Source organism: Eulemur rufifrons, chromosome 20 (assembly GCF_041146395.1).
Source record: "Eulemur rufifrons isolate Redbay chromosome 20, OSU_ERuf_1, whole genome shotgun sequence".
NCBI classification, from domain to species: Eukaryota; Metazoa; Chordata; class Mammalia; order Primates; family Lemuridae; genus Eulemur; species Eulemur rufifrons.
The window spans coordinates 27,527,932-27,544,281 of record NC_091002.1 but is presented as its reverse complement, the minus strand read 5'-3'; the positions used below and the strand labels follow the sequence as shown (position 1 = coordinate 27,544,281).

The 16,350-nt window shown below is 48.2% G+C and overlaps 1 protein-coding gene across 2 annotated transcripts in view; it reads right to left on the bottom strand.

The window, feature by feature from the left end:
• TGM6 (transglutaminase 6) overlaps positions 1–1,041 on the bottom strand; it is a 28,625-nt gene extending 27,584 nt beyond the window's left edge. For both annotated transcript variants that reach the window (XM_069496093.1, XM_069496094.1), the window contains exon 1: positions 968–1,041. In XM_069496093.1, coding sequence (XP_069352194.1) covers positions 968–974 — 7 coding nt within the window. In that variant the 5' untranslated portion in view covers positions 975–1,041. The remainder of the gene's footprint in view (positions 1–967) is intronic.
• Positions 1,042–16,350: the final 15,309 nt, after the last annotated feature.

Genomic DNA, 16,350 nt, shown 5'->3' with positions numbered 1-16,350 from the left:
GGAGTTAGGCCAGGGTGCAGCCTGTGGGATGTCTTTCTCCTTCCCTCCAAGACCATGATCCCCAGCTATGCCTAGAAATGTCCTTGGATCCTCAGAACATGCCCACGGTGTGAGGAGATTTTAGTTAGCCTGCCCTTGCCTTTCCTCTCCTGCCACCTCCAGTTCTGCAAAGCATGTGGAGAAGGCCTGGCCCCAGCCCAGGGAGGAGGGTTCGAGCCTCTGCCTCTGGGTGGTCGGGGACTGGTTTTTTCATCTTGGACCTCGTGAACACTCAGGAATAGCTCATGGACCACCCAGCTCTGCAATCCTAACCATCAGATACCTCAAAGAACTAAAAGTAGAACTACCATTTGATCCAGCAATCCACTACTGGGTATCTACCCAAAGGAAAAAAAGACATTTTATAAAAAAGACACTTGCACTTGAATGTTTATAGCAGCACAATTCATAATCGTAAAGATGTGGAAACAACCCAAGTGCCCATCAATACATGAGTGGATTAATAAAATGTGGTATATGCATACCATGGAGTACTACTCAGCCATAAAAACCATGGTGATCTAGTATCTTTTGTAACAATCTGGATGGAACTGGAGGTCACTCTTCTTAGTGAAATAGCTCAAGAATGGAAAAACATGTACTCACTACTAAATCAGAACTAATCGATCAACACTCATGTGCACACGTGGAAATAAAACTCCAGGGAAATGAAGCAGGTGGGAGGGGGAGGAGGGATGGGTAAATTCACATCTAACAGGTACAATGCATAGTAACTAACTGAAGGGCACTCATATCTCAAACTGTACAAAAGCAAATTATGTAACCAAAATGTGTGTACCTCCATAAAATTCTGAGATTAAAAAAAATAAAATCCTGACCCGTCAATGATCAAAGTGTTTCTTAATGCTCCTCTCATAGGTCCCTCTGCCCCAAGGCCCCTCACCTCACCAGCGTCCTGCCCACTCACCTGCCATGCGACAGCCAGGTGGACTCCTTGCTTCCTCGGCACGGTGGCGTGTGGCCCGTCAGGATGGTGTGGCGTGTCGGAGCAGCCAGCCCGACCAACATGAACGAGGATCTCAGGACACTCCTAGGCAGGAACGTCAGAATTCAAAAGAGGAGGCGTGGCCCTCCACCCCAGGTGACTCCTAGGAAACACATAATCACCTGGTAATCGCCCTGGTGTGCACCGAGGTGTCCACCGTGGGCTTGGCTCCAGCTAGGAGGCCTTTGAAGCACCGCTGAGAGCTGAACTGTGGAGAAACTGAGGCACAGAAAGGTCACAGGCTGGCAAGAAACAGAATGGGGAAGGAGAGGGAGAGTGGGCGGGAACTAGGTGTATGGTTAGCTATTCTTTCCCCCTAAATGGCCTCTCAGATGAACAAATGGAGGCTCAGAACGAGGACCCCTAAGTACTAATGGTCATAAGCTGTAGAGCCGGGACTGGAACCCAGGTCTCGTGGCGCCCAGTCTAGCGCTGTCTTTTCCCCTCCTGGGGGAGACCGGAAGATCCTGGAGGTACAGTTCCTCTCTCTTCTGTAGATATCTACAGAAGCAAAGGTCCACAATTCTCTTCTGGGACATGCACCCCGCCTTCCCACCCTCCCCACCCACCTGTACCCACCCATGGGCAGGCTCAGCCTTGATGGAGGGCCCTTAGCTTCAGAGGAACAAATTTCAGACCCACTCAGGCCTGGGTCTGGAGACAGATCCTCTCCCTGTCCACTCTGGGCCCCCAGCTGGGTCTGTGGTCTTCCTTGTGTCTTAGCAAAGTGAGGGCAGTGTCTCCTCTTCCCAAGGATACTCAGGGGTGACTAAGAAGGTGACTCCCAGAGCCTGGACACTCAGGAAGCCTGACTCCCCTGTCCCTCCCCTGGTGGACACTACGCACGCCTGCCATGTCTTGTAGTTTGAGAGTTGGACCATTCCTCAGAGCGCGTCCACCCCCTTCACCATATGAAAACGCTCCAGTTTGGGACTTCTGAGCTTTGAGGTGGGGAGGTGGTGATGTCACGCTGCTTTGCCTCTGCCTGGGGTACACCTACCCTGGAAATTGGGAGAAGACCCTCGCCTGGCTTCTTGTGGGGCCTTCTGTCCTTTGGACGTCTTGCAGGGCCTCCCTGTCACAGCGCAACTGCCGGGAGTGAGATGGACCTAGACTCGTGGGAGGAGGAACACGAGCACAGCAGGAGAGCTGGCTCTCTGATGCAAAGGCAAGTCTCGTCTGCCCTGACCTTGTGAGCTGGCTGCAGCCAGGAGCTTAGAGACCTGGTGGCCGTGGGTGTCCCGTGACCTTGGGCAAGACCTCTCCTCTCCTGGACCTTGGCATCTCCACCTGTAAACCAAAGGAACTGGATTAAATTATTTTTCAGGGCCATTCTAGCTCAAAGTCTAAGATTCTGAGCTCAAAGTCTCTGGAATTCAAGTCCTCTAATGTGTAATGAAATAGAGGGAATTTCATTTTCATGGGAGCTGGAAGGGAAGTTTCTTTTGGTTGGGGAAATGCTTTGATGGATGGCTTGGGGCTATCAGAGGCTGGATGTGGCCAGGGCCAGCGAGAAAGGGGAAGTGGGAAGGGGTAGAATCTGTGAGACGGGGCAAGGAGAGGCACACAGATGGCTGTGTGCCCAACGCGGTGCGATGTGACCGCTCCCTGGGATCGCTCAAACATTCAGGAGAGCACAGGAAAATCCCAGACTGTTTGATGTGGTTGGATTTCTTATGGAAAGTGGCAGAGGGGTTGAGTTCTGCTTCCAGGTTTGCTGCAGAGCAAACATCTTTAATGGGCGATTTGCAGGCCCACGTTGCCTTATAATTACTGACATCTGGCACCAGCCCAGGGAGGCTCTTTCCCTCACACCCTGCAGACTGCTGCCCTGCAGACCCCCGGGCCCTACCAAAGCTGCTTTTCCGCCTGTGCAGGGTCAGGCTCCTCCCCACTAATGACAGTCTTATTCAGGGCCCTTTTATCTTTCATCCTGGGTTTGCCTGGACAGGGGCTCCCAGAGACTGGCATTCGAAATCACTGTCTGCCCAACCCCAAACAAGGATTCATCCTCCGATTTAGGGGAGAGCAGCACAGCCGGGCAGTAGAGCCCTGGGCTCTGTTATCTCTGGGCCACACTGGCCGTGTGACCCTCGGCAGGTCATTTGCCTTCTTTAGGGCTCGGTGCCCCATCTGTGAAATAAGGGTGTGAGCTGGGTTTTACTGGTTCCAACATTCTCCGAACCTAATGATCGGGTAGAGATGGCAGACAGGTGCCAGAGCCCCGGGCAACTCAGGGCACCCCAATGCCTGGCACACGGGGGGTGCTTCACAAATTAAAATCTGTGCTTATGGAATAATCAGACGCTTTAAAAGCAGTTTAATAGTTCTTCTGACTATAAAGATAATACGTACTCATGTACCAAATTCAAGCAATACAGAGAAAGTAGAAAGCATACGTGCACATCACTGCAAACGTGTAAATAAATCTATAGAAATGGAATTTACACAGAAGCTATTTTGTAACCTGCCCTTTTTGCTTAATCATGTTGCTTTCAAATCACAGACTATATCTCTTATTAGTGTCACCTCTTGTGTGAATTTACATAATTTTGCTAACCCTTCCCAGCTGAGAGGAGTCTAGGTCTTTTCCTAGGATTTTTGCTCTTAGAATAAATTGTAATACATTTTGCATGTATTTTCGTGTACTTCTCTGAGGGGACAATTTCGGAGAAAGTCAAATTATTGAGGTGAACTGGTCCACGAGGTAGCAATTTCACATGCGGAAATTTGTCAGACAGATGGGTCCATATTTTTTGTAACATTAATTGCCCTTGTATCCATTGGTGGGTTAAATTATGATATATCTGTGCAATGAAATATTATGTAGCCATTCCAAAGGAGGAGGTAGATTAATACATGTTGATATGAAACAGTCTTCTAGATACATTGCTAAGTCAAAAAGAAAAAGTAAGGTATTAACAACAACAAAAAGAGGACAGAAGTGGAGGAGGGGGAAACCTGATTTTTGAACTCTTAGAAATACTTGACTGTGGGCATAGACTACCTTTTCAAAAACGTTGTGTAAAAAAATAATAAAATGATGGCATATTTTGCCAAACTTCCCTCTAGACACATGCATATTCTCAAAACACCATTTTTATTCTGTGGCACCCTGGTCCTGAAGGCCCTGTGGCAACTCACTGCTGATAGGGTCAAGTTCAAACTCTTTATCATGGCCTCTGTGCCCTTTGCAACACAATCCTAATTTTTCCCGTCTTTTGTTTCTCTGTATGAATACTCAGCCTCACGCAGGCTCAGCAGCGCCCCCTAGACCAGCAGTCCCCAACCTTTTTGGCACCAGGGATTGGTTTCATGGAAGACAATTTTTCCATGCACCGAGGGTAGGGGGTGGGTTGGGGGGAGGTGGCGTGGGGCTCAGCCGGTGATACGTGCCCCATTTCCTAACAGGCCATGGAGCAGTACTGGGGCACAGCCCAAGGGTTGGGGACTGCATCCCTAGACCATCCCCACCGTGGCATGGACAAGCTGCTTCCAGAAATCCCATTCTCCCATCCTACCTGCTCAGGTGGGAGGCCATAGCCAACAGTCACATTCAAGAATCTGGAGTTTAGATGGATACACAGTCGAGGCTCAGTGTATCCATGATGTTTAGAGGGGTTACCTGTGCTTCAGGTTTGCTTAAGATCTTGGCTCTGGGGTCAAACTGCCTGAGTCAAATTCCAACTCCACTACTTAATTCCTATTGGCCAACAAGTTAACCTCTCTGGCCGCAGTTTCCCCAGGAGTGAAATGGAGATAAAAGTAGGGCTTACCTCAGAGAGTTGTAAAAATTAAATGTGAGTGTAATACATACAGCACTTGGAACAGTGCCTGACACGGTCAACAAGTATTGGTTGTTATAATTGCTATTACTTTACTTTCTTCTATTTATGTTCTGTATTGTGTGACTTTTCTACATGAATCTGCGCTATCTTTAAAGTCTGGAGGAAAAAAAAAAAACCAACAATGAAGCTTTCTGAGTGTTCATTTTGCTCCTCATTCCTGTCCTACAAATGGAATCCCAGCTCCGCTTTTCTCCGGGAAGCCTGGCCTGGGTCCACTGCCTCCGGGGGTGTCGCCTGTTCGGAGCTCCGGGGCATGTCCATCCATCTGTCCACCTGTCCACCTGTCCGTCTACCCATGCACCTCAGGCTGCAGGGGCTTGTTTCCCTCCCACGTCAGTCTCCCTGATGAGGACGTGCTGAGGGCTTCGGCCTTCTCTCTCCCCCCACTGGCTTCCCAGCACCCAGCCCTGGATCCGATGGAGAGGGGGCCATGCTAAAGCGCCCTGTCCTTTCTCGGGGGGAGGTTCGGAGACATAGGGGCCTCTCTGTGTGCAGTGGTGGACGGAGGAGGGGCCTGGTCCAGGGAGCCCAGCAGCAGAGGCCTGGACAGGGCCCTCCCTTTGAGCGGTGATGGCTTAGTCACGTGCTTAAGGCACTAACAGAATGCGGGCACCAAACCAATTTTTTAAAGTAATTTAAACTTTTTTTTTAAAAAATCAAAGGAATCACCTTGGGAAAAATAAGAATTGTGTTGACTTTACTTAATTTTAAGTTTACTCATGTTTTAATTATATAGATTGGGAGAGCACCATGACTTTTTCAGAACTCAGGGCACGGCAGAGGCGGAGCTGTGAATTGGAGCATGTGTCCATTGGAGCGTGTGTCCTCAGGCCGCAGCTCGACATCGCCCAGGGGCTGGGTAGAAACCAGACTCTTGAACCAGAACCTGCATTTTAACAGGTCCTCGGGGACTCAGGCATGTTACGTTCCAGAAGCTCTATGTAGAGCCGTGGTCCTCCAAGGGAGATCCAGGGTCCCCAAGACTGTTTTGGGGAATTTTTTTTTTTTTGAGACAGAGTCTCACTCTGTTGCCCGGGCTAGAGTGAGTGCTGTGGTGTCAGTCTAGCTCACAGCAACCTCAAACTCCTGGGCTTAAGCGATCCTCCTGCCTCAGCCTCCCGAGTAGCTGGGACTACAGGCATGCACCACCACGCCCGGCTAATTTTTTGTATATATATATTTTAGTTGTCCACATAATTTCTTTCTATTTTTAGTAGAGACGGGGTCTCACTCTTGCTCAGGCTGGTCTTGAACTCCTGATCTCGAGCGATCCACCCGCCTCGGCCTCCCAGAGTGCTAGGATTACAGGCGTGAGCCACCGCGCCCGGCCTGTTTTGGGGAATTTTTGTAATACTATAAAGGCCTTTTGTTTGTTTGTTTTTGCCTTTTTCACTTTCTTTCTCTCTTGAGTGCACAGTGGAATTTTCTAAGGCTGTATGATATACGATATTACAGAAAATTAAATGCAGAGGCAGCTATGAGACTCCAGCTGCTCTCTATTAAGCCTTCCATTTAAAGATTTGCTGTATATATATATAAATGCCACTCTTACTAATATTTTTTTTACTTTGGAAAATACAGTTATTTTTCTCCTATGTATGTCATTTGTGTTCTGATGCAATGGGTTTATTAGTTTCTAAATGAATTAATGAATAAGTATTTTGTAATTTTTTCAATGTTAACTTCCAAATCAGTAAATATCCATAGGTATAACGCACATCAACAAGTGCTTTTGGGGGCGTTCAATCATTTTTAGAGGTGTGCAGGGGTACCGAGGCCCACATGTCTGAGAACTGATGGGCTAGAGTGTGCTTCTTCTCTAGGGTTCCAGATCTTTCCCTTAAGAGAAAACTGTGGACTAACCCAAGTTACAGTGGAGGGGGTCTGAGGCTGTGGCTGTGGCCGGACAAAGCCAGGGCAGCTGTGCTCTGCAGATGGCACCCCAGGCCCCTCTAGTTCTGGACACCCCCATTCCCAGAGTCCCATGGCCCCAGCCATGGCGGGCCTGTGCTGCCCATGGGCAAACTCCAAGGTCTGAGCAGCCAGCTGGACGTAGGGTCCCTGTGCACTCTGGCTGGAGTCACCTACATTGTCCTGGGAGTTTGTCCTCACAAACTCCCTCACAGTGAGTCAGAAGGACCTATCACAGCCAGACCTGGACTGGCAGGTGGCAGGCTGTCTCTGCCCCTCTCCGGGCCTCTGTTAACCCAGCTATAAAATGGAAGACGATACTGCTCCCTCCCACCCCTGGGCAAAGTCATCGAGCCGCAAATAAAAGACTGTGAAGCTCTAACTCACGTCCACATCACCTTGTCCTGAGGGTAATGACCGTGGTTGATGACGTAGGCAGACAGCGTTCAAACTCTGCGAGGGAGGTGCCCGCCCAGCTGGAAGGCAAGGTGCTCTCGTATCGTCATCAGCAGACCCTGCTCTTGCCCACTGTGTGTGGGCCAGAAGCCGCGGGCAAGCCCAGAGGCTATAGGTGGCCTCACCCCTGCCACCAGTGTCCTGGTATTGCCCTGTTTATCCACCTTTCCACATGTTCAGCGTTGTCAGGAGAGTTCAGAGCTTGCAGTGTTGGTGCTTTGCCTGCTCAGGAATCACCTCCCTTCTGTCCCTCTCTCCATTTCTTCATCCATTATTCATTCATTCATTCATTCATTCCTTTCAAAATTCATTCAACAAATTCTTCTTTGTGTCACTAAAAAGGAAACACCGAGGAGCCTCCTGAGATGTCAGCGGTTGTGACACTTGCTATCAACATCTAGATATCATCGGACTCTACATCCTCTCAGCCGTTCATATTGGCTCATTCACTCTGTGATGGGGATGGTGTTTTGGAATATTTTCAGCTGTATTCCTGGTAAATTCTGTTGCCCTGGGACTCCACCCAGTGAAGCCAAGCATTTCAGTGTTTCAGGGGAAGGGCGGAGGGAACCAATAACAGTGGGCTGTGGTCTAGCACTGACGACACATGTAGGCTCTCTGGTTTCTGTTTTGGTTTGCTTAGTCCCTCATAAGACAATGTTGTCTCTTTTTTTTTTTTTTTTTTTTTTTTTGAGACAGAGTCTCTCTGTCACCCTGGGTAGAGTGCAGTGGCATCATCCTAGCTCACTGCAACCTCAAACTCCCGGGCTCAAGTGATCCTCCTTCTTCAGCCTCCCAAGTAGCTCAAACTACAGGTGCACACCACCATGCCTGGCTAATTTTTCTATTTTTAGTAGAGATGGGGTCTCACTTTTGCTCAGGCTGGTCTCAAACTCCTGAGCTCAAGCGATCCTCCTGCCTCAGCCTCCCAGAGTGCTAGGATTACAGGCGCGAGCTACCGTGCCCAGCCAGGGGAACTTCTTTCCTGAGAAGTTTCTGGAGGCTATGCTGCAACATGAAAGGAGTAAGCCAGGTAAGAACATACACGTGGTGGATGCAACGAGAGATCCAGCAAGAAGAGACACAGATTCCAGGGTGATCCTACAGGGAACCCCAGGATGCCAGCTGGGAACTGTGCGCAAAGACCAGCCAGTCCAGGGTATGGCAAGATCAGAAGACTCGGAGGGAAATTTCTTCAGGATATTGAATTTTTAATATGTATGTTTAAAAGTTTTGAGAGGATATTTTAGCAACTGGCAAATGTTTGACATTGAAATAGTACTGGGTATGTAGAAAACTGAAGCCTGGACTTTGAATCTTTAACTCCACGGAAAACACAATGCTGTTCAGGAAATGAAAAGTAAACATAGTTTTACTACATGGATCAACCATGAATTTACAGAGTTTAATAATATAAGCACTCAGTAGTAACCTAATCAAAATTATGACATAACAGTACTGGGAGGATGGGAGAGGTGGCGGCCATACTTGGGTATGATGGTATGATGGGGATAGGTGTGGAAGAGGACTAAGCTCTCAGTTACCATACTGGGAGGTCCCTGGACAGTTGTCACTATATTTCCGACAAGTCAAGAAGTTATATTCTTCAGAGCATGTTATTTAGAGATATGAATATAAATCTTAAAACAATCAGAGAAAAAAGAAAGGTGAATTTGTCTTGTAATTTCTTTTGTCTTGTAACAAATTCTCATAAACTTAGCAGCCTAAAACATTTATGGAAAACAGTAATGGCTCCTCAAAAGTTAAAGACAGAATAATCACATGACCCAGAAATTCTACTTCCGGGGATATACTCAAAAGAATTAAAAACAGGGACTCAAATAAGTGCACATACCTGTATGCTCATGGTAGCACTATTTTTAATAGCTGAAAGGAAAAAACAATGCAAATTTCCATCATCAGATGAATTGATAAACAAATTATGGGATATGCATACAATGGAATATTCAGCCATAAAAAGAAATGAAGTAATGACCCATGCTACAACATATAAAAACATTATGCTAACTGAAAGGAGTCAGGCAAAGAGTCATATACTGTATGATTTCTTTTATATGAAATATCCAATACAGGTAAAACTATAGAGACAGGGTTACAAAAAACAATACATTTGTACTGTTTTTTTATATTTACCTATGTGGTTAACTTTACCAGTGCCTCTTGTTTCTTCATGTGATTCATGTTACTGTCTGGTATCCTTTCATTCAGTCTGAAGGACTCTTTTTAGCATTTCTTATAGGGCAGGTTGGCTAGTGATGAATTCTATTTTTGTTTATTTGAGAATGTCTTAATTTCTCCTCCATATTTAAAGGAAAGTTTTGATGGATACAGAATTCTTGGTTGACAGTCATTCTCTTTTAGCATTTTGAATATGTCATCCCACCAACTTCTGGTTTCTAATGAGAAGTCATCTTTTATTCTTATTGACGAGCCCTTATGCATAATGAGTCATTTTTCTCTTGATATTTAGACTTTCTATCTTTGAACAATTTGATAATGGTGTGTTCAAGGGTGAATTTTCTTGAATTTCTCCTGCTTGAAGTTTATTGAGTTTCTTGGATTTGTAGATTAATGTTTTTCATCAGATTTGGAATGTTTTGATCCATTATTTCTTCAAATATTCTTTCCACTTCTTTCTCTCTCTCATCTCCTCCTGAGACTCCCACTATGTGTATGTTGATAGGCTTGATGGTGTCACATAGGTTCATTTTTTTAAAAAATTTTCTTCTTTCTGTTCCTCAGACTGGATAATCTCAATTTTTGTTGGTTTTTTTCATTGCTTTTATGGGTTTCATGATTCCTGAATTCCCACCTTCAGAGCATGCATTTTATTTATGTATGTATTTTTTATTATGGACATTTTCAAACACATACACAACTAGAGAGAATGGGATAATAAAGTCCCAGGTGCCCATCAAGCCAGGTTCATATGGCTGATATTGTTTCATTTTTGTCTTAGCCTGTATCCTGAGAAGGCAGAGCCTGAGGCAAAGACATGCAGATACTTTATTTAGGAGGGCTTTCCCAGAGGGAGAGCCAGCTCTAGGGTGTGATATTTAGCAGTCACTGCTAAGTGCAACTGATTGCTATTGAGAAGCCATTATAAGCTGCTTTTCAGGACCAGGCATCTGTGTGAGAGAGGCAGAAGAACACAGCCACTGAGACCTATCTCCCTTTGATGAAAGGATCATCAGGGTATTAACTACTTTGCCCTTCTAATTGCACGTGTGTGGACGCTGAGTTGGGTCTTTAGCCTCAGAAGGAAAGTCACAGACAGGGACTGAGAGCCAAGGTGCAGGTGCAAAGGGAGGTGCTGTCAGGTGCCAGAGTCAGTTCTTCCAGCAGTGACTGGGACAAGTGACAGGTGAGGGCAAGAGAAATTGGAGGGTCTGATACACATCTATGTTCTTACCCTACTCCCTGTCTCCCTTTCCGTGCTGGATTAGAAATGCAGTTTCAACAAGCTTCCCAGGTGCTTTCAATGCACCCTGTAGGGCACTTGTTCTCATTCTTGAATGCACATTGAAATCACCGGTGTCCTGAGGCTGGTATTTGCGAGTTGTTAAATTCGGGAGGCGGGTTGCAGTCTAGGGCTCCCTCTTCTGGTGATAGTTAAGATTGCAGCAGGCTGTCCCCAGCGCTCAGCAGCCTTGGGTTTTCTTAATATTCAGGCCACAGCTCTCCACGCCTGTTCCTGTGATTCTCCAGAAAAGGGGACTTCTGTTCTGCTCTAGGCAGACTCTCGGAGCCCTGAGATAAGCCCCAGCCTATGCATCTCCCTGGTGCCACGGACTCAGCCCTGCAAGGGAAACTCAAATCTTACCTCCCTCAAGAGTCCTCCCAATTACCTGCACTCAGGATGAATTGTGTCCTCCTTGGTCCCCATGCTGTGGGGTGGCAGTGGGGAACCACCAACTAAGATGATGCTTTGGCCAATGCCTGGCCCTGGCGGTAATCATGAAAGCGGACCTTTACTGAGCACTTACTACGTGCAAGGCACTGTTCTAAGTGTTCAATGTGCATTAACTCAGTAACCATCATAACGCAATGACTTGGGCACCATTATCACCTGCACTATACAAACGAGGAAGCTAAGGCACAGCATGTTTAAGTAATTTGCCCAGAGTCCTACAGTCAGTCAAGAGGCAGAGGCAGGATCCCCAGACAGACTGGTACAATAAATAACAGTGTTTCTGTTGTCACTGTGCCCAGGCACTGCAAGCTACGTGGCACCCATTATCACATTTAGTTTTGCAAATGAGATGTTGGGACTCAGAGAGGAGGAGGAGGAAGGAGATGGAGCGGACTCAGGTCTGCCTGTCTCTGTGCGCCCCTGAATTAACTAGGTCTGCCCCGTGGACTCCCTGCATAAGGTGCATCTGGATGCCATGAAAATGCATATTCCTCGTGGTTCTGACCCAGCAGATTTAGAGACAGGTTGTGAGACTCTGCATCTTAATAGGCACCCCCAGTTGATCCTGATTCACGCTATAGTTGGGGAAACCCTCTGGTCCCCAACCTGCCACTCCCATTAGAGCACATCCTATCAGTCACCTTAGAGAAAAATTACATGAGCGTGTGTCTCTTCATAATGGTTAAAAAATGCAAGTCTCAGAGTCGTTGACAACAGTGGCTTAAAATCCTAAAGATCTTATACTGTTTATTTAATAAAACATGCAGAATTAGACAGTCTCAAGACCGGTGTGGCAGCTCAGCAGTGCCACCAGCCTCTGTGTTTCACTGTCCTTGGCTGTTGGTTGTTCTTCACCGTGTGGCTCCATTGTCGGGAGATTGCTGCAGATCCAGGCATCTTGTCCAAATAGTGACCTTCCCAGACTTTGCTGCAGCAAGAGCATAGTCACAGGACTCAGGCTCAGCCTAGCAGAAGTTCTCACCTGGAAGTTTTAAATTGGAGCTGGTGGCAAGCAGAGGGTACAGTGGGCCATTCTGGGGGACAATGGTGATGGTTCTGGTGACCCAAACGGATCTTGTGCCCCATTATTCTTAGCTCAAGCCATGATGTCCTCACCTGATGGGTTTTATAAATGCAATTTTGATGGTGGTGCTGGCTGTGTGGCCACCCTTTCCTCCTGCCCATTTTCTAAGCCTGGTTTCCTAATTTTTCCAGCTGGTCCATGAGTTCCCCAATGTACTTTCCTATGTTCTCCTGTCCTTGATTAAGCCAGAGTCGGAGCCCATTGCTTACAGACAGGTCTACCATGCTGCATAATTCCACAGCGAATTATGGCCTCAGGGGAAAGTTGCCTACTATTTCAAGGACAAAAGCTGTGTGTCCTTCCTTCATGACACTTATCGCAACCTGTTGGTATTTTGTTTGTTTACCTGCTTCTGTCTGGCTCCCTGCTGGGTGCTGAGCTCCACGAGGCCATTGTGTTCTTGTGTGGACAGCACAGAGGCTGACAAATAGTAGGTGTCCAACATGCTTGTGGTCGGCTGAATAGATGCATAGATGTGTGGATGGTTAAAAGGCTTGTTTGAAGATGGGGCTGACCCGGGAGTCACCAGATGGGCAGATAAATCCCTCACTTCAGGTCGCATTCCTTCCTCCAGAGTCACGTGGAGACTCCAGTTCTGTTCTTTCTGTGATGAGCAGGCCCGTTGTTGACTCCAAGAGGGCATCATGGAGAGAAAACCCTGTTCTTAACCAGAGTCACGAGCGGTGCCCCTGCCCTGGGTGGGGAGGGTGCCTGCCACCCCAACAAACAGGCACCAGCCAAGCACAACAGCAACCGGAAACAATAATAAAATAATAGTTAGATGAAGGTTATAATTGGCTTTAATGCCTGTGCATAATGGCTACTTAGACATCGATAACCCTGGAAATTATAGGGGAGACATTGATGACACTGGGAAATCACCCCCCAGGCTGATAAGTGTTGGGGCCTATTCTGGTTACTGTTGCTGAATAACAACGCCCCCCCCAACTCAGTGGTGGGAAATATTCATTTATTATGCTCATGGGTGAGGGTTTTGGATAAGGCACGTGGGGATGGCTTGCCTCTGCTCCACGGTGTCTGGGGCCTCAGCTTGAAGACTTGAGGGCCGAGGATCCCCCGTGTCTGGGGCTGGTGTTACCTGAAGGCTTATTTACCTGAAGGTTGGTGGTTGATTCTGGCTACAGGCTGGAACCTTAGCTGCACTGTTGGCTGGACACCTGGATAAGGCCTCTCCATGTGACCTGAGCTGCCCTACAACGTGGTGGCTGGGCTCCAAGGGTGAGTGTCCTGAGAGAGCGAGCGAGCATGAGCGAGCATGCGTGAGCCAGGCAAAGGCCATCTTGCCTTTTGTCATTTATCGGAAGTCACACAGCGTCACTTCCACTGCATCCTACTAGTCAAAGCAGCCTCAAAGGACAACCCAGATTTCAAGGGGAGAAATTAGACTCCACCTTTTCATTGAGTTTGGAAGAGCACATGGAATTAGAAATATTACTGTGGTCATTTCTGGAAAATATAATCTGCCCCGGGGCCCCTCTCTCTCTTCCACCCACCAAATTGGAATTTGCTCAGGCCAGTCAGGGTTGGGCTCTTCCCAGTCCCTTCCACCCGCCGCCCTCAGCCTCACGTCGCTCAGGTTTACTGACACATCTTCCCCCCTCATGTTTCTCCCCCTGCCAGAGTCCAAGGCCCCTGCCTGAACTTGAGGAAGTCGCAACGTCCTTCAAGGCCGGCTCGTGTGGGACGTCCTCCTGATCGCCTCGGCCTCCCAGCTGGACCTCAAGCCTCCTTTCCCCTCTGAAACCTGCTCCTCCTTCCAGCACTGCTGTGGGGCCCTGAGCACCTGGGGCTTCCACCAAAGAAGATGAGCTTCAGCTCCCTGGGCTTGGGCCAGGGTCCTGGATGCGGATTAGGGGCCAGAGTGAGCCTGGAGGGGAGTGAAGGAGCTTCCCACATTCCCAGTCCCTCGGGGGCCACCTGGGGGAGGAGGAGCCACAGAGCTGTGCGCCAGGAGACCTGGAATCCCTGAATTGCTCAGGCTGAGACACGCTGCTGTCAGTCGCAGGCTTCCTTCCTTCCACCCCACCTCCTACCCCTCGGCACGTCCCGTGGGCTCTGCCCTCTCCACTTCTCCCCCCACCCATGGCTACCACCCTGCGCCAGGCCACCCTCATCTCTCACCTGGACACCTACAGTAACCTCCTCCATGGGCTCCGTCCAGTGGCCAGAAGGTTTCTTTTAAAACACAAGTCAGATCCCGTTACTTCTTTGCTCAAAGCCCCCTTGGGGTTTCCATCTCATTCAGAGTAGAAGCCACAGCTCTTGCAATGGCTTACAAGGCCCTGCAGGATCTGTGTCCCCTCCCAGCACTGCTCTGTCCTCACCTCCAACTGCTCTTGCCTTGCTCGTCCCCCTCCGTGTCCGCACACACACATCAGGGCCACTCCCACCTCGCGGCTTTGCCCCACTCTCTTGGACTCGCTCCCTCAGATTTTCACGTGGCTCCCTCACAGCTCATGCTAGATTCCTCCCCGGATATCACCTGGCAGGGGGCTTGCCCGCCCGGTCTGTCCCCACACGTACCCCTACCCTGACTTCTGTTCGTCAGTGTGCTCATCATTGCTTTCATCTCATCATCTATCTCCTTCTTCCTTCTCCCACCTCCACCCCCTACCCACCCTCCTGCCCCCCTGACAACAAACTTCCAGATTTTCTATGCAGAATCCCTGGGCCCTAATCACAGGTGTGGCTCTCTAATCGCCTGTGATTTGGTGAAATCTTGGCCACTGAATTCAATGGCTTTCTGCCCCTGGAAGGTCACATATTGCAGGATCGGGTGGGTTGGATCGCCAGTGTCACACACAAAATGCCACAATCTTCCTGTAGAGTTATACCCTCAGCCCCCACAGCATTTCATGATTAAACACAGCTGGGCCTTCAGTCTGCATCAGTGGCGGTCAGATGACTTTACAAATGCCTGTAATTCCCACATGGACCGCTAGGAGGTGCCCCACTCGCATCCCTAAGGGCTGAGAAATACTGGGAAGGGCACGCTCCAAACTGACATGTGTGTCCTCCTGGGAAGGAGTGAAAGAGTAGTGGGGAAGGAGGGCTGTCTATTTTTTCCTCTCTTATAGGCTTACATATTTAAGGGATTTTTATACTGTGAACATATTTCAAAAAATATTTTAGTGTATCTATATATGTTTTAGAACTATACTTTACCAGAGACAAAGTGAATCTACTAGGGTGGCCATAACGCCTGAATCCATAAGTAATATTGTTTTGTTCTAGATGGAACCCGTTGATCACATCTTCTGAGGCGTGCTAATGGTGCAGGTTATTCAGTGAAAACCAGAGACAGATCATCCAAGGCAGGGTGTGAGATTGATGGAGTTGCTGCATTACACTCCACTTTCATTGCACTTTTGCACAGTACAACCAATTACGCCTTAAAGAGGGGCCACTTGTTGAACTTATATTGGCAACCACTGACAGATAAAGAAATGAATTCAATAAAGTGCCGCAGGTGATCATAAAGGTATGTGAAGACTAGCATGAGACCAAGGCATGGTGAAAATTTGCTCCAAGCTTCGTTTCTCCATTGGCACCAGGGTGTAATAATGTCCACCTTTGAAGGTTCCTGGGAGGAGAAATGACATAATGTCAAGGGGAACCCTTAGTACTTGGCGGGCTCCAGATTGAATCCAGCTGTCCATGGCCGGCTCTCCCAGGCAAGCGTGATTGAGGTTGGGAGGAGGAGTGGTCTAGAGCCATAAGCAGGATGGGTGGGAAAGATGCTTCTGGGAATAGGGACTGTTGGGTTCCCAGCACTGATACTCCTCAGCACAGGAATGAGAGAGCCAATAACTGAGCAGTTGCAGGAGAGGAGGCTGGGAGGAGGCATTCGAGAATGCTTCCCCAGGGTTGGGTGCCACAGCCGAGGGACATTCCCTTGGGTTTCCGCATAGTTTGTAAACCCGTGATAGCATTCATCACTGGATACTTCTTTAGAATTTGTGTAGGTAGTACTGCATAACGTACAAGTTAGGCACTAGAGCCAGTCTACCTGGGCATGAATCCCAGCTCTGCCATTAACTAACTCTACCGT